We start from the raw sequence: 22,070 nt of genomic DNA, 5'->3' as shown, positions 1-22,070 counted from the left end.
ACAAACCCTAAAACTTCATTAAATGTGGCTTTCTCTTTTTTTTTCTTTCTTCCATTTATAGCATGTTTCTGTGTATCAGGCATAGGATATTTTTTTTTAGCCACCTTTGCTTGAAAACTGGGACTGGTTAGACTGCCTTAAAACACAGTTATTGAAAGACATTTTGATTTTTATTAAATTTAATACAGTAAAAATAAATTATGCAACATAAATGAGATTATATTGCTATTTGTACAAAGCTTGACATTTTATATAATGGGTGTCAAAAAGAGGGGAAAAACAAACAGTTTTTTCTTCTTATCCACATATAGTACATGAATAAAATGTGTAACAAAAGCAGAAAACGGTTTAAGAAGAAATAGAGGCAGCCTTACAAACTCACCAAAATATTTCAGATAAAGCATTTTTTAAGAATTGTGTCTTCTGTACTATTGTCTATAGTACTTGTTTTACCTTGAGCTCAAGTAAAATATAGTTTTGTTTTTAAAATAGTTCAATAGAGCGATAGTGGAAGTGTGAGCAGGATACAAAAGAAAAGTGTTTTGGCTTTAGAAACAAGTTATTCAATAAAGGAAATGTTATCTGTAGCCAGTTATTTTATTTGTCATCATGTCCTTCAAGGTTTTAACTCTGAGGTCTCAGCCTCTTACACCTAACTGCTTTACCCGTTAGAGAAGAAAAATGTTTCTGCTTTTTATATTCAGAACCCAGTCCCCCAGTTTTGAACACCATTAGCAGGAAGTGAAATGGAAAAAAATTGCCAACACTGTCAGAAAAGGCTAAAAGTCAAAACCTATTTTGTCATTTCAAGAATCTTTCGTTCCAGTGGCTAAGCCAATTGGTTTCCTTTTAGTGATCTGACATGCTTTCAGATGTTGACAGCAAGCATGTAATATTTGAATATTATTTTAAATTTTAAGGTATTTTAATATATTATAGAGTGGTTTAATGCAGCATTTAAAAGTAAATACGTATTTTTAAAGCAAAATCCTATTTATTAAAAAATGGATAAAAATTCAGTTGTTACAGGGAAGTAAAGTCTCTATATTTTATTCATTCCACGTGACACTAAACGGATGTAAAGGATTCATTCTCTGTCAGTCCAATTCAATACAGCAAATTGTATCATTATTGTTAGAACCTTGGAACAGATCTCTATGAATAAATGGAGAGGAATTGGCTGCTTAAAAAAGATCCCTTTTTAGCCAATGGAATCTAACTATCTGACCAGAAACTTGTCAGGGGAAGGGTAAGATAGAAGTAGGTATATTACTGGTATTCAAGAAAGATACTGATTTTGTTCTTAGTGATGCTTCTTTTTTCTTTCTTTACATGGGGCAGTATCTTTAGTTAAAATATGTTTAAGGCTGTGTGAAACCCTACTTGTCTCAGGCACGTTACAGTATGTGATTCGGGTGTGCTTCTTATGAGCAACTACAGTTGGTGTCAAGCGCAGATTACAAAAATTTTAAACATCATTATAATTGATATGAAGCTTGTTGGTTCTCTTCCTATAAAATGTTGACCTTTGCCTAGTATATTGATGATATCATGTGTGAATAAAACGTAGTACTGAAATAAAAGACTTTAAAATAGGCTTTGCAGGGAAATATATTCTACCTTTACTTAGAAATGTTTGTAGGTGGTAATATAAGGATTTAATGTTTCTTTTACTGTTAATCAAATATTGTTCTCAAGCTATATGTTATCCTATGGTTCTTAAAGGAGAAAGGACATACCTGGGAAGGAATAAAAAACAGTGGTGTCCATGACTACCATTAAACAATAAAAATGTTTATTTATTTATCGTGTTCTATACTTCTGTATTTATTTTCATTTCTAAGCTGATCCATGGGGAGGAGAAGCATTTGTCTTTAGCTGTAGATTTACTCCTTGTCATCAGTTTGTTGCAAGCGTTTCTCCTACTAGTTTCTGATAACTTTAAAGGGTCTGCAGTACTTCTGAAATAGTCTGTGCTTAGTCAGACAAAGCAGAACTTGCAAAATGAAAAGAAAGCTCCTTCTCTTTTCAGTTTAGGTCATATATAATGTCACTCTTTGGAGTAATTTATTATCACAGTCTCAAGGAAAATAACAGATCAGAACTATTCTCTTGCATCTGAAGGATGTCTGAGGAAAAACAGTCCTACAAAAGTAAATGTTGCCAGACTTGCTTCTTTCTGTTCACAATACCAAAGAATTAGAATGAGTTAGACTTCTGCGATGTCAAATGGCTCAGTTTCTCTGCATTTGTGAATATTTCAAAATGGAGACTTTAAACCAGGAATTATTTAAATGCAAGAGCCTGTCAAGTGATCTAAAAAGTTGCCTGGCCTTACAGACCTTTTGGTTCATCGGCTTTCTTCAACTGTCTGTGATGAAGATAAGTTCTTCAACATAATTAAAATATTGAGGTGTAGTAAAGATGGGAATAGCATTCACAATGTCTTTTCCAGAAGGGGAGAGTTGTTTTCACCTGACTAGTCGAAGATGATAGAAACATTCTTTATCATTCTCACTGTCTCTGTGACTGGGGATATTCCAGTAAGACCAAAAGCTCTGTACTACATTTTCAGGTTTTATCTCAAAATCATCAGTCATATGTGAGTTGTACTTTCTGGAAAATATCAGTAGTGAATCAGTGTCTGAGCTAGTCATCCTAGTCTCCCTTTAAAACAGGTGGAGAGAAGTTAGGGCACATTTAGGGTACAATTCATCTGATCTGCTTTAGAGATCTCCTTAAAAGTGAGATACGTTGGGCACTAGAAATCCCTATCTTTTTCCATTCACTATAGATATCATTGTACACCTCTGCCTTGGCCAGATTAATCTGGCTCCTTTGACAAGGTTTAACCGAACTCCAGACACAAAACTTGCTTTATGACAAAAGCTGGCATGAAATTCTTTAAGGCACTTAATCCAGTTGGATGACATTATGTGCCTCGGTAATATCCCCATCCCATAGATAGCTATAATTTGTTACATATATGTTCATAGATACATATTCTTCTTCATGAGTACTACATGTATATGGTTTGAAAGTAGGAACTATATATCCATCTAAACAATTACATAAAGTCTTCAACCTAATGGTTGGCAGGCGTGTTCCCTTTGTACCTGGCATCTAATAAATCTGAGCAATGCATATCATTGTCCCTCCACAGCCCCTTATTTCTTCTCTACTTAACGTTGTGCGATGCAACTTTCTCCATTGTATTTTTGAATACTGATTTGTTTTGTTGTATGGTTGAGGGGATTTTCAGGTTTGTTCTTCTTTGTCTTACAAGTATTCCAGTTTCCCTTTGTGCCTGCTGAGTGCTTGAGATCCTCAAAGGAGACTGTTCCCTGCAGCCTGATGTACTAGCGAACTCCTTTATAAAAATCTCTGGCTTTCATCTTTAGCAACATCTTCCACAAAGATCTGGTGTGAGAAATCCGAGCTGTGTTGTATTTAGTAGGGAAGCAGTGCTAAAGCTTAATCTCTACTCCTGGTGATGGGGGATGATTTTGAGTCCTCTGAAAAGCTTGCTTTCAAATTCAGAAGGATGAAGATAGTCCCAGTAAGCAAAGCTACTTCCCATGGAAGGTAGACAAGCTGCTTCTCTTTTATTTTGCAAGCAAATACATGAAATGAATCTTAACGTCAGAGGAGGTTCAGGTCTTCGTAGGAGGGTTATCAAGAGCCTTGCAAGGCTTCTGACTTACTGGCACATTCTGAAAGTGCATCTGAGCAGTGGAACTTGCCCATTCCCACAGCCATTTTAAGATAAAATCGTGTCAGTCAAGACATCATTAGTGGTCTTTACTTTCCATCAGTAAGAACTACCCTTGTGAACTGAGCATAAAACACTGACATTTGTATATCAGGAATGGCAGCAATTGGAATAGCTTAGGAAATAATGTTTTGTTTTCAGTTGATTTCTCTGGTAAGATAGGGATGTTTTCCCAAAATTGGTATGAACATATCTCTCTTACGTCTGGAAGGTGTGGAAGTTGAGACTGAAAAATTGAGAGTAGCCCTTTCTCTTACCAGGTAGAGGGCAATGGATACATATTTTGAGAGCAGAAATATCTTGTCATTGGAATAAGGCACAGGAGAAATAGAGGAGCACAGTATCTTCCGTTAATAGCAGCTAATCAGCCTTATCACGTAAAACCAAGTAACCTCTTCAAATTACAGCTATGAACTTGAAATAGTTTTAGCTATGGTGGTCAGGATCACTTAAGATGAGTTTTCTCAATTCTGGTCATTATTGAAGCTATCCTTGCTTACCCTTAAGGTTTATTGGACTACTGTTTCTTTCAACAGTGCTTCCACAGCTCTATCAGTGGAAAAGTGTGAATAATCTTTTTTTACACTTCAGCTGGCAGCCTGTTAATTACTGAGAACACAACTAATGTTAACCAAAGAATGGAAGGATATTTTCAGTTAAAAATTGATGTTTCCACTTAGCATTATTCAGGAGTCTTTCAAAAATGAAAGCACCGCAACAGTGCAATTTACCTTAGAACGTATTGTGTGAAGAAAATCAGTATGTAGCTTATCACAACATTTTATCAAAAATTGATTGGCTTTTAAACTCCCTTGATATCACTGTCTGTATTTTTCCCAAAGCACTGTAAATGAACAGATTTCTTAAAAGTATGTGCTGTGGATGGACTGGCAGCCATTGATTTTTTTTTTTTTTTTTTCCTTGACAGATTGAACTATATTAAAAAGTTGCAGAAACAGCTTTTTCTCTGAAGACAAGTAAAGCATCAAGTTTTTCTGATCTCATAGGTATACAGTACTCAGGGTACTGTACATTGCTACACTGTTGTTTGTATTCCTAATATAATAGCGTAGAGATTTCCAGTCTATTTTTAAACTAAATATATTGCATAAGGGTAGCAGTCTAACTATGCAAAGTGGACTAATTTCCACTGCCTGTCAAAATATCCTTTGCCTCCACAAAGTCCTGACAAAATTCATGGCTCCATCTTCCTCAAAATCTAGTTGTACATATGTTTTCAAGAAACTGAGGGAAATGTTATAAGGGACATGGATGATAATCATGAGAATCATAAAATTCAAATTCTGCTGAATTTCTGCCTTCTGCTCAAATTATCATACTACTTTCCTGATGAAATACATACTGCTTATTCCAACTGCTTCTGAGAGGACATGCATTTGAAGATCATGAGATAGTAATAAATACATCTTGATCTAATATTTATTGCCCTTCACCAACTACTTAAGGCATCAGAAGTGAGGTTTGCACATGTATTTCATTATTAATTGATCAGTCATTATGTACACACGAAGCAGTTGTAATAGGGATTTTTTTTTTAAGTGACATCAATACTTATTTTCATTTGTACAAATTACAGATGTTTTAAAAGTGTTTGATTTTTCAAAGCAGTGCTTCATATAAAAAAATTTTAGTATAAGTTTCATCATATGTATGGAACATACTCTGTGCTTCACTGTTAACTTCTGTTGCTGGATGCTGTAACCTAGGTGACAGAATTTTTTTATTTCTTTTGCAAGAAATGTCTAATCACAAAAACATCAGCTTTCTCAGCATGTGTCAGAAATACAGATATTATCATAGATAACTGCCAACTAATATATTTTTTCATTATGTGTTCTTGAGTTTACACAAGACGAAAGTAAAAAAGATAAATAAAGAAATAAAACTGACAAAAACTAGGGAAATTCACCTAGAAAAAATACATATTACCATATTGTTCCTAATTTGTATTTGTTTTTTGTTTCAGATGTAAACAGCTGGTTTTACACTCTAAAGTTGACATGTCTTTAATAAAACTTTTCATTTTCTTACATTTATTTTAAGTCTTTTTTAGTTAATGCCTTGGTAAGGCATTGTTTTAGGACGGCTGGCATTTTGTTTGGCAACCAGGTAATCAGAGTGATGTCCAGATGTCTTATCTGTCAAGCACTGAGTGAAAGAGGTTTGATTAGTAAGGTAGAATTTAAGGCATTGTCTAAACAGAGCAAGAGTTACGTCTGTCGTAGGTGGCTCTTTTAATACTCCTTCTTTGGTCAAGGTAGAAGGAGCTGCCTTGCATCCCTGCCTGAGTCCAGGAGTGACTGTGGGGAGAGAAACAACTGATAAGACTTTTGAGGAATTTGAGCAAACAGAAGCAGTTTCCAGTGAGCAAAAAGAGAAGACGTGCACTTACAGGTGTCCGGCTGTGGAAAAGGGCCGATGGTGCCTTTGTCCTCTTCAATCACTTCCCAACCTTGATTTCCCCACCCTAAGTCTTTCCTGCTCCGTTTCGGAGCCTCTCTTTTTTTCCTCCTGATCCAGACCTACATCCTTTCCCCTGACAAACCCGCTCTGGTGCTGCATTTATCAAACGTTTTCCTAGATGAAAGCCTGATAGTGCAAGAATTGCAAATAGTAACCCTAAGCCAGGCTCTTTTTCCTCACTTTTTTATAATTCAATTAATAAGGAAACTTGTTTAAAAAATTTTTAGAACAACAAACGAGTTCTGCAAAATAAAAGTTGGTGTTGCTCAGATAGCCTTGCCTCAGAAATAACAGAATGCCATGAACTCCATTAGTGGGGCACAACTAAATTTGCCTATTAATTCATAGTTATTACGTGACGAGTAATACCGGGCAGGCTGCCAAAATGAGTACACGTTACATGGTTGGGCCATGATCCCCATCACTATACAGGGAATTTTTACTCTGGTCTCTTTATAACTTTCACACAGAAATAGAAATATCAACAGGAGAAAAGGTCCTGAGCAAATACAGAGCAGCTTGGCATCCTAATGTTTCTTTTAGGGTGATTCTTCTCCCCGTTGTGCCGCAGCCTCTGAGGACATTTCTACTCCAACTCCGTTCTTGGTTACTCCTTTCAATGTACTTTTAAGTCAGACCCTTATTACTCTGATTCTGTCCCTATACTTCGTTTCTCATCTCTGTTTAACTGTGCTGCTTCTCATATATGAAAACCAGTAGATTGATGTTGCTAGGATGAATTTTTTTCACTCTCTCTTTATAGCCCAGAGCTCAGGAATTGATGAGTTGACTCTGTCACCTATGGAGGAGGCTATAATATCGCTGCCTAGGTGGATTGAAAGCATTCTCAGCTTGCAGTAACCTGGCCCTGAAAGTTTGTAGAATACTACAAAGGGGCATGTAAAAGGCAGCTGATAAGGTTATTATCAATGCCTTAAGATAGCCACACAGAAAACAACTCATAGATTTTCCAGCACACATGCAGACTGAAAGGTGGCAGCAACTCCTATATTAAGATCGCCCCAACCCTTCCATTGCCAAATGTTGCTATATTGTTTGCAGCAGAAATTTGACAATTATTTGAGATAGAATGACTTTCAAATAAATTTTCAGCCATATTGTAAGCAGTTAAAAAGAATAATTTTCATACTTTTTTACTTTTGAAAATTTTTTAGCTTATTTTTATCTAGTAGGGAGGTTTAATGAGATGAAAAGGAAAAAAGACCACAGGAACACACACACAATTTTTCCATTTCTTTAAAGTAAATAAAGATTAAAAGCAGAGTATTTTGTGTTGTCATTTTTTATCACAGCAAAATTGTATATATTTACCACAGATATGAAATGTCTCATTATTAAGTTAATAAACATGGAGGAGGGGGGTATTTTTTAGGCATATGGAAGCAGTGCAAGAGCTATTTAGGTAACTCAGTAGGTTAAAACAATTACAATACACTTCATAAATCACAAGCAAACAAGATATTTTAGGGAAGGAGCGTGACGGATGAGGTCACCAGATATACAATATGTCATTTAGTTAACTTAAGCCCATATTTTTCCCATAATGTAGTAGATGAACTCATTAGTTACAATGAAAAACAGTAAGGAGGAGGCATCTGGCTTCCAACTGCCAATTTCTGACAGGGTTAAGATCGCTAGATCTAGTAATGTTTCTGCTTTGTCTACTGACATGGCCTTGTGCTGCAGAAAACTGATGAGGTTTGCTGAAAATTTACAGGCTTACTGTCACAATGTTATAACATGGACAGATGCAATCAGTTATATTTTTGCTTCTGTTCATGTTTATCATTTTGCTAAGTTGCTTTGAGTATTTAGGATTTTTATAAAAGCATACGCATGACCTGTTTAAGATTTTTCTAAATAACTTTATGAAGCAGAATTCTTCATTCCTGAATTCTAAAGGCAACAGAAGTGCTATGACACAGAATAAATGAACATAGAATAAAACTTGTGGATATGCAGTGTTGTAACTAAAATTGGTTGGGTTTTGTGACCCATGCTAAGGAGTTTATAATTTGCCTAAAATAATAATGCTGATCCAGAAGGTCTTATAATACATCTTTTCAGACGTATTTATTTGAATTTCACAAATACTAATTTGCTAGTAGTCCTATTTGAGAGGCAGTTTTTAAGCAGCATTATCTGATCTGAGTTTATTTTCCTTTGCTTTACAAAAAGTAAATCAGACCTTTTAAACCCTTACTCATTTAGCTTGCTTGATGTTTTAAAAATGAGAGTTAATGCATTGGATTTACGTAGTTTTTAGAGATAGTTATTCATAGTGCTAAATCAGACTAAGCTTAACTGACTTGGTGCAGCGTATTCATATTAGGTACTGGAGGAACAGTAAGAAAAGTAAAGATATAAGTCTGGTTTCTGTGAAAATCAAGTAGCCATGCACTTACCTGTATGTAGAATAACTTCTCTTGATACTTTTTTCCTAAATAATTTTAATTAGTGTTATGTATTGTATAGTATGTCATACCTTAATTCTATATCCACAAATTTAATTTTGCATCCATTTTTAGCTTCAAATGGTGCAATCCTCTAGGCATTTTATTCTCCTTTGGGAACAAAGGATTACAAGGCACCTGCTGAGTAATTAAGTGCAGTCCTATGTATAGCATCTCAAAATTAGTTCTGTTTTTTGAACTTGCTACTCTGACTATAAAGGTATTTCAGAATCTTAATTCCATATTGATGGCTGTCACTTCCCAAACTAAATTTATTCCTGGTGAGCTTGCACTGTTTTTCTCATGCCAACTCTTCCATTTAGCTTAAATCCTTTTGGGGAGTTTGCATCCTGAAAATACATGTATGATAGCTGCTGTATACCCTCTCAGTATTAGTTTGGCCAGACTATGGCAGCCAAACTGTTCTTCTGCAACAGTAGATCACTGTGGATCTCCATAGTGGCACTTCCATCTTTCTCAAACATAACAGCATACACAGTATTCTCTAATGAACCCTGTCAAAGCTCTCTCTAATGCCATTAATACTTATTTTTTGCAGGAACTACTTCTTCAGAAAAGTTGGAAATCACATTTGATTTTTCCATGGCAGTGTTGTATTGGTAACTGAATAGTTACCCAGTGAGTGACGTATCCAGGTCCTTCTCTTCAGTCATTTCCAGTTGATGAATTCCAGTTATAATGGGAATCTCCATGTTAGTCAGTGGATGCATAGCTTTTCACTATTAAGTGTAATTTGCAGTTCTGTCATAATGCCTTCTTACAATCATCCTTCTGTGGCCATCAATTGTACCTTGTAACTTTGTCATCAGCAAATTTCACCAGAATGCTTTTACTTTTTCACCTGAAATCTTTATTAAAATTTAAACTAGATAACTCCGGTGGTAGTTTATCTCGGTCTGATGTTTTAACTTTTAAAACTATTTGATGGCTCCTTCTTAGCCAGTTTCTTTTCCCACATTCTCTTAATGTCCAGGTTCTCCTGACTAAATTACTATCTGTTGTGACAACCCCAGCTTTACTGAATTTTACTACATTGGCCCTTATTTTCTTTGAGGAATAGATATTTAAAAAGCTCTTTTAGCAAAGCCATTTTGTAATTGTTCTTGTTCCATTCCATTACTATTCTTTTCTCCGAAATACATCCTGAAATCTTGCTTACTCTTGAAGGCTTGTAGTTGTCCCGATCATCTTTTGCCCTTTCTTAAAAAGAGAAACCACGTGTGGTTTTCTCCAGTCATATGTTGCTATCTCCGCTTACCTGTTTGGCAAAAGTACTTGCTACTAGACCAGTAATTTCATAGGCTGTTTCGTTCAAAATTGGCTTGGAGTCAGTTCATTCCCATGATTTTAATACATTAAAATCTTTCTTCTGGTTTAGTTAGGGTATTTGAATTTCCACAACTGCATTTCTACTAGCTTTCCTGTCTTTGGTTTTCCGTTCGGCGTTGTTCACCTTAACGAAAATGGAGGTTAGGTGTGCTAAAACTTCACTGTGTAGTGGACCATCTTCTTTTTTCAGTGCCCTTTTTTCATTTACATAATAGTGGATCCTTATGCTATTTTACTTACCATACATTACAAGGGCAACTATATGCTTGACTGGCAGTCCGGTCCTACTCTTCCCTTCAGTTGAAAAGTGTTGTCTTTGTATGGATGGAGTTTAAAGAGACAAACAAGCAGAAAATTCATTAGGATCATTCTGCGGATCAGATGTCCTTCTGTGCCGAATATAGGCAGTACTAAGTAGATGCGGGTTTTCTTACTTCCTGACCCAGCAGATGCGAAGTGCATTTTATGCAGCTCATAAATCCAGTTTCTACTTCCTGCTTCACAAAGCAGGGCTCATATCTATTTGATAAGATGTGTTCAAGGCACTTAGAAGAAAGAGAAAAAGGAAGTGGCTTAGCATTTATGGCTGTTAAAAGAAGAAAACAATGCTCCTTATAATGGGTTATTCTGCTTTATATTTTTAAAAGCTTCTTCTGTTCTGTCTATACCTGTTTGTTAATACTTGTACACATGGAGAGGTTTACACTACCATTAGTTCAAACACATGAATAATCTCACATAGAATTTTTTTATGTGCACATGCATACACACACGCTTATGCCCATGTGGTAAATATGTAGATGTTTTACACCTGACTGTATTAAACAATTGGTAATAAGTTATGTGATTGTTATTAAAGTTACATTGCTGAAGCAGATTTTGTCTGGAATAGTCAGAAGGGCTGAGCTTCACCTAAGTATGTTGTAAAATATTTCCCATAATATCTGAACTGCTATATCAGAACCATCAAAACCCCCACCCCAGACCTGTTCCTATTTCATATGTAGGCCAGCTAAATTTTATAATCAAGACAAATGATCCAATGAAAATAAATTGAAAAATCCGTTTGAGTGCAAGCTTTTTGTCACTAAAAATAGCCACAGTCTGTTGCTCTAAAAAAATGTAACCAAAAAGATGAATATGGAATTTATTCACAACTCTACCAAACTTTCCACTAAGCATAGCAAATTACTCATATTTAATGAAGTTGTTTGTCTGTTTCACTGAGGTAATTAATAGAGGTACGCTTTTCTCGCTTACAAGATGTTGTACAGCCCGTTTCAATCTGGAAATGTTCCAAACTTGACAGATTTCACTTGCTCGTCTCCATAAAGCTGTGTTTATTTTGTTCTTAATGTTTGCTTGAAAGAATTACAGAATTTTACCTTTCATGGGGAAGGGGGAGTTATCTAAAGAATCAACAATAACACTTCTTTTTTTAATTCGTATAAATAAATTTGTATTTGATGTAATGATATGTGTGTGAAAATGTGTATAATACACATTTCAAACAAAAGACAAAGCGAACAGAAGGTCTAGTAGTTTTCTTCTGAATGCAAGTTTAATATTTGCTGACACTATTAAAAAGACTAAATTTTATAGTAATCCTAAAGCATAAGTGATTGCATTTTTCTCTTCCAGTAGTCTCAGAGATCATACGGATACGCAGTCGATAGGTTATAATTTTTAATGTTGTTTTTTCTGGCAGTATTTGGCTATTTGATTACTGTTTGAGTAGTGGGCTGTAATTTCTAAATGTCACTGAGCTTTCATAATGCAACTTTGGGCTCCCTCTTCCAAGCCTTTATATATGCCAAACAGCTGTTGAAAGCAAAATGTTGTGTATGTAAAATGAGTTTTCAAGGTTTAAACTACTAAGATTTGAGGGCTTTCTAACACATTTCTGTCTCATAAAACCTTATGATCATATTTTTAGGAAAAATAATCAAACTAAGTTATAAATATTGTTCATAATCTATATTTCACTGCAGAGACACCAACTGTATTTCCAGAAAACATCAAAGATAAAGAAACACCAACACCAGTTGAAGATATTCAGCTGGAAAGCTCTATTCCTCATACAGATTCTGGAATTGGAGATGAACAGATGCCCAATATTTTGAATGGGACAGACTTGGAGACCAGCACGGGCCCTGATGCGATGAGTGAGCTGTTGTCTACTTTGTCTTCGGAAGTGAAGAAATCTCAGGAGAGCTTAACGGAAAGCCCCAGTGAAATCCTGAAACCTGCATCATCAATATCCAGTATCAGCCAAAGTAAAGGCATCAATGTCAAGGAAATACTGAAAAGTCTTGTGGCAGCCCCCGTTGAAATTGCAGAATGTGGTCCGGATCCGATCCCTTACCCAGATCCTGCGCTGAAGAGAGAAGCTCAGGCTATTCTTCCCATGCAGTTTCACTCATTTGACAGGTATATGGCTGGATTCATTATTTTATATTGATGTAATTCAGAAGTTTGAAGGATTTTTTTTTTTTAACGTGGTTATTCTTCTATTGGTTTGTATTAGACTATGTTAAAAAACAGCTGCATTACTTCTCCTTTTCTGTGTTACCAAAACGGACCGTATAGTATAGATAAAAGTAATTCACCTTGTTTTTCTCTGTCAGCAGTGAATAAAACTGTACGAGGTACTTGGAAAAGAAGCCTGTTTTAAAGAAATATTTTTGCAATAAAATCTTTTTTTCCTTTAAAACAGCATTTCAGTGAGGAGGAGGGGTAATATCTGCTGATATAGAACAGACTGTGCAGAAATTCAGTTGAATATTCTTTCAAAGGCTTAAATCTTAATTGGATCCATCATTGCACTGTTTTCTAGTACTGAAATGCCTCAACCATGGCAAATTGTTTGCATGGCCATGGTGGAAACCAGTTTCCTTTTAGGTCTTTAAACAGCAAATATGCTCAAAAGTTAGGGTTTAAAAATAAACTGCTGAACATTTCCACAGAGAGTGCTTTGTTTCTCTTTTTAGGTTGTAGTTTCCCAGCTTCTAGTCAATATACTTTTCTTTAAATGCCCAGTTCATCTCAGTTATCCTGAATGTAGAAATTGTGATAAGATGTGCAAATGACAACATCCTTCCACAAGAAGGGGAACTTGATCCATTGTGGGTTCAGTCTTAACCTGGGCAAGGAGCTCTTACAGGTGTTGATGTGGTTACGTTTTCCAGTATGACAAGATCCCTACAGTTTCTTCATAAAAATGTTTTTAAAAAGTAAAAAATGGAATCAAGACTTAACTTAAAGATATGTTAAAACATGTCTTAAAATTTTAAGCAAATTTGTGGAAATATATTAGCTTATCATGCAGGTACATAAATTAAAATTCTGAAGGAAATAAAAGTAAAACAGAGGCTATGTTGTGATTTATGAGAAAAATCCATCTGCATTTACAGAAAACCTGCAAAAATGTCTTCATTAAAGTCTTAAGAAAAACAATATGTAATCAATGTTCTCAGTGTAATGTAAACAGTAAAGTGCAAGAAGATACATGAGAATTTTAGAATAAAAGTGAAGAAGCACTTTTTCGTTATGAATTCCATAGACAAGCTGATGCCTTTTTGTCTGTGTGTGTATATATAAGTACTGAGGCTGCTTTTCTGAAATAATTAAATAAACAATCAGATAGCATCTGTTGTAATAAAGAAGATTGGATCAAGATAGGAAAAGTGAAATGTGTTTTAGAAGCAATGAATATATCCCTTTCTAATAATATTTTAGGTCTTAAGGCCATTCCAGAGAAAACTCACTTAGCAACTATTTCATTAAAAGGGTTTTGTTTGTTTGTTTACCAGTCTGCATGTTTTGATTTCAGAGTGTTTTCAATGTGAAGTGAAAAATATTTTTTTTTTTCTATACGGTTAGGAATTTTTCCTTATTCTCTGAGGAACCATGATACTCCAGAGTGCTTTTTTGTACATCAAGCAGTACAAAAATTTGTGCTGTGTGTAGATTTAACGGCATCTAACTGTAACCACCAAAAGGTTACTTTAGTTGAACCTTTTCAGCTAAATCTCTCCCTGGGTCAGTTAAGAAAAATACTTGATTCAGAGGGTTGTTGTTAATTCACAAAATGCTACACACCTAAATTAAAATGGAGTGTATCACCTCATGAGATGTCTTTGTCATCGTTAGAGGGAACTTAACATCGATATGATTGAAGAGATGAGTTTCAGTCTACATTTCTAAATTATAGCTTTATAAGAAAGTATTAAAAACTCTAAAGGGCTGCAGTAGGTTGGCCATAACCTGTATTTAGTGTGAGCACCTCCATCAGATTCTTCTTGCGACAATGTGACTGCTTGTACATTTTGAACATCATTATTGGTAGTTGCTAATACAGAATTATGGAATTATTTGGGAGGTGTTTCACATTTAGATTTTGACAGGCATTTCATACTTAACAAGTTTGCTTAGGAGCAAGAGGGTTTAGCGGTTTGGATTTTCCCTATCCTGTTTACCCTACTGACCAAGTTGTGATTCCGTGATTTCCCGTACAAAGTGTACAGCTGTGTTTGTATCTTGGTAGCCTATGTTGTACCATGTCAGCCCTTGGTATTGTTTACTTCTTCAGCAAAAAAGCAGTCGTGGTTGAAGTTTAGGCAAAGGAAGGCCCATTTACATCAATTTTGTTGGGATATTTTGTTTCTTTTAAACAGACGGTCCTGCTATCTGATTTTGGTGAGCAAGGTAGATCATGGTTTTAGTATAACCAACAGCTATGAAGAGAAAACTGGCAGGTTCAGGGAGGTCCCAGCAGATCAGGAAGTGTTAAACTCTTTCCTCCAACTAAATGGATGCTATTGAACTGTGGGCATCTTGATAAAAATGCTGATGTTCTTAGCCCGCAGGATCTCAGCTGGCTGGTTGCACCTCACGGCTGCATTACTGAACGATGACCAGTCCTCAGGCAAATACTTCTCTGTGCAGTTTGCTTATATTTTCAAAGTATTTACTTGACCACCGTGGCAATCTCTGGAGGCAAAAGATGGGGGGTGGTGTCATTTTTCTTTTTCAAATTACAAAGGAGGAGCAGATTGAGATCCTGACCCTATAACTTTTCATGGGAGTGAAACAAAGGTGGGGGGGGTGGGGAACCTTGAATAGTATATTGAAATAATATTAGAATTAATTAAAATATTAATTGAGAAAGCAACATGAAATTTAGCTTGTGGCAGTTTATGAACATTTTGTGTTGCTTATAGTATCCCAATTATCATTGAAAAACTGAAAAAAAATTACAGTGTGATTGTTTTTCCATACTTGCTCATGTAAATGTAATTGTGTTTACTGATATAAAACAACAATTACATAATATACACTGCATATTTTTTAAAAGCTAACACTATGCCTGTGGACCATATTTCTGTAGGATCTGCTGCTGCTGTAGTTTATGCAGGTTTTGGTACTTCACTGACCAATGTGGCTATTGGTCATGTTTATTGTCTCTGGGAAGAATCGTGAGCAATGGAGTGTATTGTTTTGTCAGGTTTTATTTGTTTCAGTTTTTATAAAATATACGCAGTGATTCCATATTTATAAGCAAATTGAGGTTAGAGAAATGTATTTTTCACTTTACTCAAAAGATATTCTTAGACCTTTTGAGGCTAGACTTTTTTTATTTTATTTTTGCATTTGGATGGCTGAGTGCCTTGTAAAAGAAGAGTTCAGGTAATAAGTGATTAGTGGAAAAATAACAGTATCTTTGTTGTTTTAAAGATATTTCTTTAACTATAGTCACTGGTCTTACATGCAGGTAAACGCCATATGAAGCAAACTCCTGTAAATAGAATTGAAGTTAGGAATTCTATTTTACCATTTAATACGAGGCGTTTTGCTCTGCATGTTCTTTTAATTGCACATTGCCATTATGTTCATAAGAGTCGTTGTGCAGCAGGCTACAGTGTATACTTCTGTAGAATTTGTGCAGTCATAGAGGAAATACAAAAGCAGAAAACATGTCCAACGTTTTATCAGATAGGACTTGCGCGCAGTTAATGTATGCAGCAGTTCAAGTACTATCGAATGTAAATGATGAGGTGATATTGATGAAAGGAGGGGATTGAGGTCTCGGGGGGCGCTGATGACGGATTGAACAGAAGCGGCCTTGCACCGCACGTAACTCAAGTCTGTCGTCTTCACCGCTCAAAGCCGTAATGGGAGGTGGCAGTCTGAAATGAGTTGCCACGGCAAAGAGTATTATTTTTGAAATGCTTTCACACAAATCACTAGGCCCCGCATACAACTTAGTTTCATGCTTTAATGTCATCAGGAGGCACAAATTGGTGTGTCTAATTGTTTGCCACCTGCCAGCAAAATGAGCTGCCAGCCAGCCAGACGGGTTTGATTGTCTGTCAGCCCTTCAATAGATTGAGAGTGACAACATCAAAAATTTCACTTCAAACTCTGAAGCTTTGAGCAGCTTTTCAGAGACCTCTTCCCCACAAGTGCTTCTGGACAACTGCATTTTTCAATTAGTTTTCAATATATTGCTGCCTTCTGCCTCATCTGTCTTAAGGTAGCTGTAATTACATTAAGAGCTATATAAACAGATTTCTGGGACACTGGAGCCTGGATCCTCAAAGTTATGACATGTCTTTTAACGTCAGACTGAATTCCTTGAAAATGGCATCCAGGATGACATTTTTAGAAGCAAACACAAAGGGTTATTTCACCTAGATTTGCAACTAATAGAGCATAACTCACCAATAATTCCTTTTTGTCTTCTCATCTTTTGTCTGACAAAAATCAGTCCCCATTATTGATTTTTAGGGTTTGGGGATTTCTTGTTTCTGGTTTTTTGTCAATTTGCATTTGTCCCACTAGACACAACCTAGACCGTTAACATTTGTGAATTTATTTGTGATTCTACCCAGTACTGCATTCTGAAGCTTATGTTTGTTCCACTCTACTTTTTTCTAGTAGGGTTTTTTTAGAGGGGCCTTATTATTGAAATTGAGAATGCTCACGGTTTTGTGTCTCATTATTTTTCAAAGTGAGGTAATTTACATATATTTTCTGTACTTAACAGAATTATTTCAATAGGAAGTGTGCTTGCACAAGCAGAAAATCTTGAGTTCCTGGAAATGAGAAGATCAGTTATTTTTGCTGCTATTAAATACCTTATACCCTTTTAATCCATTATCACTTCATAAATTGGAATACTATGAGTTTGCATAGGTCACATGCTCAGTGAAGTCTTTACAAGCATCCACCGAAATATTTTGAAGGACACACTTTTGAAGTATTTTAGTCTTGGTTTTGGGGGTTTTTTTCCCCCTTAGAAGGTTCTTGGGGCCAGTTTTAAAGGTATTTATATGCTAGAAAAGCTGGACATCTTGTGAAATCTGTGTGTTTTACTGAAATAAACTTTTTTTTTTATACTGACTGACAGAATGGGAAAAAGACAAGAACTGTGAGAGAAGATGCACTGAAGGTTCAAATAGAGAGGTTCAATATTTATCTGTTGTATTATTGCCCACCTTTGGGAGATCATTGACATGCACTGGTCTACACAGTCATTTAAATAAAATAGCTAAATAAGGAAGTTATATTCCTGTTAGAGTCATTAGATTCTCCAAAAGATGATCGCTGAAAAATAGATTTGATGTTCCTGAAAACTTAATAAAAATGAGTTATGAATAAATATGTTTTAGTCCTCTCCCAACAGAAAAGATTACTTTCTAAAGTTCATAATGAAAAATAATTGGAGAAAACAGAGCACCTCTCCCATGAATCAGAAGGGACCATTACAGGTGCTGTCTGTACTTAGTCATTGCATTCCCCATTACTTTGGGTATCACAGTAGTTTGTGAACAAAAAATCTAATCAGTAATGTGGGAATGAAGTCACTCATCTGGGGTTCCAGTTGACTCTCAAGAATTTTTCTCATCTTTGTGCAGTGGAGATTGTGGTCCAAGGGAAAGACTTGAGAGCTCCTCTGTCTAGAATCTTTCCTAAGGTGGCAGTTAAAATACGCTCCGGAGGATGGGAGGTATGGTTTCAGATCCCGTTAGACAGAGAAGGGAGCTGGAGTTGCAATCTCTGTGTTCCTAGAGAGTCTCTTAGCCACTCATTTACTAAATAAAATGGGGGATGAGGTGGAAGCACACCTCAGCTGTTTGTTTAGAATAAATTCATCTTAAATTTAGTAATAGGCTCAAGTCAACCAAAATTGGGTATATTAACCCTCATTTTTTTTCATCAAGCTGTAATCCTATTCCCCTTGTCCATCATTTAGCAGTCTCTACACAGGTAGCTCTTTCAAAACTCTTCTTATAACCCGTGTGACGTGTGTCTTTTCGTATTCATATGCATGGAGCTGTGGGTATATCTCAACTGAAGTTTTAGGTATGTTTTATCAGGAGAAACCAGCATCTCTCCATTCTCTGATTCACTGGCTGTACAGATGGAAATTGTACTGAATTTTTGTCTTGCTTTTTTTACCCCAATAGGCCTCTGTAAAATCACTATTAAAGCTGTATTGAGTTTTACAGGACTGCTGCTTTTTAGCTCTTGCTTTTTTGGTTTTTTTTTGCATCATCTGTACAGGGTTAGGTTCCTCGCCCATCCCTGGTCTATACCTCATATGGATTGTTTCTTTATGTTTTTTTTTCTTTATTCGATGATGTTTCTGGCATTTAATACATGGCATTTTCACTTATATTCTATTCACATTCTTCAAACTTATTAAATTTCCAGTATTTCCAATTTCTCTGTTCAGCCAAGACCATTCATCATTCTTGATAGTTAGCTTTTTAATCTCTTACAGTTTTTCCTTGTTTCTTGTCAATATTTTAGATCATTTTAGATGCTTCAGCTAATTTATCCTGAATGCAAAGGAGGTACTAGTGGCTGGGAATTTCACTGGGGATAAATGCTCACTCTTCTGCTTGATCTGAGAGTGAAGATCAATGATCTTCATGTCCTCATCCTAAAACCACACCTGAGATGATTCTCTTTCTTCTATTTAGAAGCAAGCAATTTTTGTTTAGTAGATTAGGATCATTTTATGTCCTTTAAGATTTGTGTGTTTTGATGAATGTATGGTATCAAATGACTGAAAGAATCCATAATAACTGGACATTCAGCACTACGGTTTCATTTGCATAAGCCTCAAAGATTATGTCCTTCTGTGAGCCTTCCATATCTCTTCAGTATACCTCACATTTTTTTAATCCAGTTTTACTTCTCCATGGCTGTTGATTCTGAGTTACATCTCTCCTTCTGGATTTCAGATGAGTCTTATCTTAATGCGGTCAGCCTAACAGAAGGTTGCCTAAAGTAGGATTCAAAATGTGTTGTTAGTACATACTAACGATCACTTGTTACAGACTGAAATCACAACCTGGGGCTGAAATCAGAAAGAACAGTGGGTAATCGGCAATATACATGTTTCATAAAGGATGGGACACATCCATAGGTATGGAGAGTATGAACAACTTTCAGACAATACTAAGCTTTCTTTTCAGAGATTAATCTGACTGTAGGAACAAAGTAACATGTAATAATTGTCCCCCATTTTCTACTGTGATTTCTTCTGAAGCATCTGGCAGAAGTTGCTGTTTGACACAGAGTACTTCTGTGAAAAATTTGCCTGAAGTCTGTACTGCTTTTTGAAGAGCACTTCTTGAAAATCCTCATGCTTTCTGCTGCTGTGGGGGAGGAAAGGAGGAGCAAGAATATTAATTCAGCCTTAAGAGGTTTCACATATCCCAGAAGAGCGTAAAGTGATTCTAATTTAATTGCTGCTGCTCAGATAGGTAACACAAGACATCCAGGATTGGAGGCTTATCTCTGAGCTCTTGATTGACCAGAGTGATTAGGTTGGAAGGCCTTTAAATTTTAAAATGGAGAAGAGATACAGAATGTGGATCACAGAGGAAAAGAAAGAAACTATAGTGCTGCATAGCCTGATTTGTCTGTCACCAGCACTGGGTAGCTAAATCTTTAAGGAAAGTTAATTTGAGAAAGTATTTTTTTTTTAACTTCCATTTTCTCTTTTTGCAGTTCAACACGTTGGTGGTATTATTTTCTATCTAGTTATTTCATGCAATACCCAGAAGAATCCTGTAGCCATTTGCTGAGGTTATTTAATGAACCAGCAATGCACAAGTGGTATGCAGGTTGAACCAACAATGCTCATCTTGAGCATGATATGAATTACAATGACTTCGGGCTCAGGTTTACAATTTGAAAAGGACACTCGTAGAGTAACAGAACAGTGATTAGTAGTCACAATTCTTTTTAGAATTGTAAACCGCTCTATGAACAGAGAAACAAAATCAGTCACGGCAGCCAATTACTACTAAGTTTTTTCTGACTAACTCATTGGGGATTGTTTGAGACCGTGATGATGTGATTCAGAAAGATGTGGACCAGTTTGGAACATTTAGGAAGCCTGAAGTACATTGTATAAAGCAAGGCCTAAAATGAAACGGTGGAAGTGTGTATGACCTTTTCTTCTAGTCTGTAGGTTTCTGTTCCTCCCTGAAAGAAACACCTGAATGCCTGACAGATACATGTAAGGTATCTATCACATTAAATTCTTTCCTCCATTCACATGCTCAGGTAGATAGCTATACTTCTTTCATAAATCTGATTTGTTTTGATTTGCCTGTTTTCACCATATGTGCTGTTGGAGTGGTTTGATTGGTTAAAAGATGGGGTTTTTTACTTGAAAGCAGTCATCCTCTTTCACCTTTCTTGTTCTGCTGTTCCTCTGATTGTTTTGCACATTTTTGACCACTCTATTGTGTTGTACATAGATTTTCAGTCTCCTTCATCTGGATGTCATTCTGTGTTCACTTGCTGTATTTTGTTTTATCAGTAGGAATGAGACATTTTGACGAGGTCATCGTGTATGACATGTCAGAAAGCTGCATTTTCTTTCAGTCTGGGCTGATAATGTCTCACTGATTTTTGCCTATTCTTATGGTGGAGACGTTTCTCTCGATGTTTCTTGATAATTTGTAATTTAATAACACCTGACCTGTTGACCTCTCTTAATGTCCTGATTCAGACCTGCAGAAGAATGTCAACCATATGTAGAGCATTAGTATTTCTGGGATCCAGGCAGGATTGTTCTTTCTTGCTACCGGACCTGATTTTCCGTCTAAAACTATACTGTTAAGAAAAGAGTCATTGCCTTTATAGGAGGCCAGTACATTTGGGGGTTGGACTAGATGACCTTTAAAGTCCCTTCCAACCCAAACTATTCTATGATTCTGTTACGTCTGAGAAGTGAAGTTGACATATGTGGTCTTTGCTATGGAAAGTTAGGTGATCTTTTGGATACTCTGAAAGACCACTGAGTTGTCTGAAGATAAGGAGGAAGACCTTGAATTTAGCTGCTGCTTCTTTGGAAAAGCAGCAGGAAAATAGGAAATACTTTTGCAGCAATTGTATCAGTAATTGAGCAGATACCAATACCAGATCTTGTAAGAGGGAAAAATTATTTTACTGAAATAAAACCCAAACCAAACCAGATCTCACTCACTCCCACTCTGTCTCCCGTTTGCAAACACTAGGATGGCCGTGTGTCTAAGGGGTCTGTCCAGCAGTCAGGCACCCACCACGCTTGTGTCCAGATGCTAAGTCCAGGATCTGCTGCAGTGACATGGAGAGCAGGGGACACCAGCTGTCAAGTCTTCCTCACATCTCCTGGGTTCTTCATAGGCTGGCAACTATTTTCACATTTTGGATATGCCTTTTTTTACCCTTACAGAGCTGCCAACAGTCTCTCTGTCCTTCCCCAACTCTTTGAGTTATCACTGTTCACTGTTACTGTCTCCAAGGTCTGGTTATCTTGTGAAGCTACACACACGTCTGTGGTCTTGATGACCTGATAATCTACGTGCCATGAGCATGGGCCAGTCTAAGACACCTTTTCCTGCTGCGTCTTTCCTTCTTGTGACTCAGCACCCAAATATTCCCATTCATTCTTCATTCACACCAATCTTAGCCTTTCTGTT

General features: G+C 36.3%; 1 protein-coding gene across 2 annotated transcripts in view; it reads left to right on the top strand.

The window, feature by feature from the left end:
* Window positions 1–22,070, top strand: part of NBEA (neurobeachin) — a 510,817-nt gene that overhangs the window by 192,329 nt on the left and 296,418 nt on the right. For both annotated transcript variants that reach the window (XM_075050577.1, XM_075050576.1), the window contains exon 31: window positions 12,072–12,510. In XM_075050577.1, the coding sequence (XP_074906678.1) occupies window positions 12,072–12,510 (439 nt within the window). The remainder of the gene's footprint in view (window positions 1–12,071; window positions 12,511–22,070) is intronic.

The sequence above is a fragment of the Buteo buteo genome, chromosome 18, assembly GCF_964188355.1.
Source record: "Buteo buteo chromosome 18, bButBut1.hap1.1, whole genome shotgun sequence".
NCBI classification, from domain to species: domain Eukaryota; kingdom Metazoa; phylum Chordata; class Aves; order Accipitriformes; family Accipitridae; genus Buteo; species Buteo buteo.
Note: the sequence above shows the minus strand (reverse complement) of the source record. Positions and strands in the feature narration are given on the sequence as shown.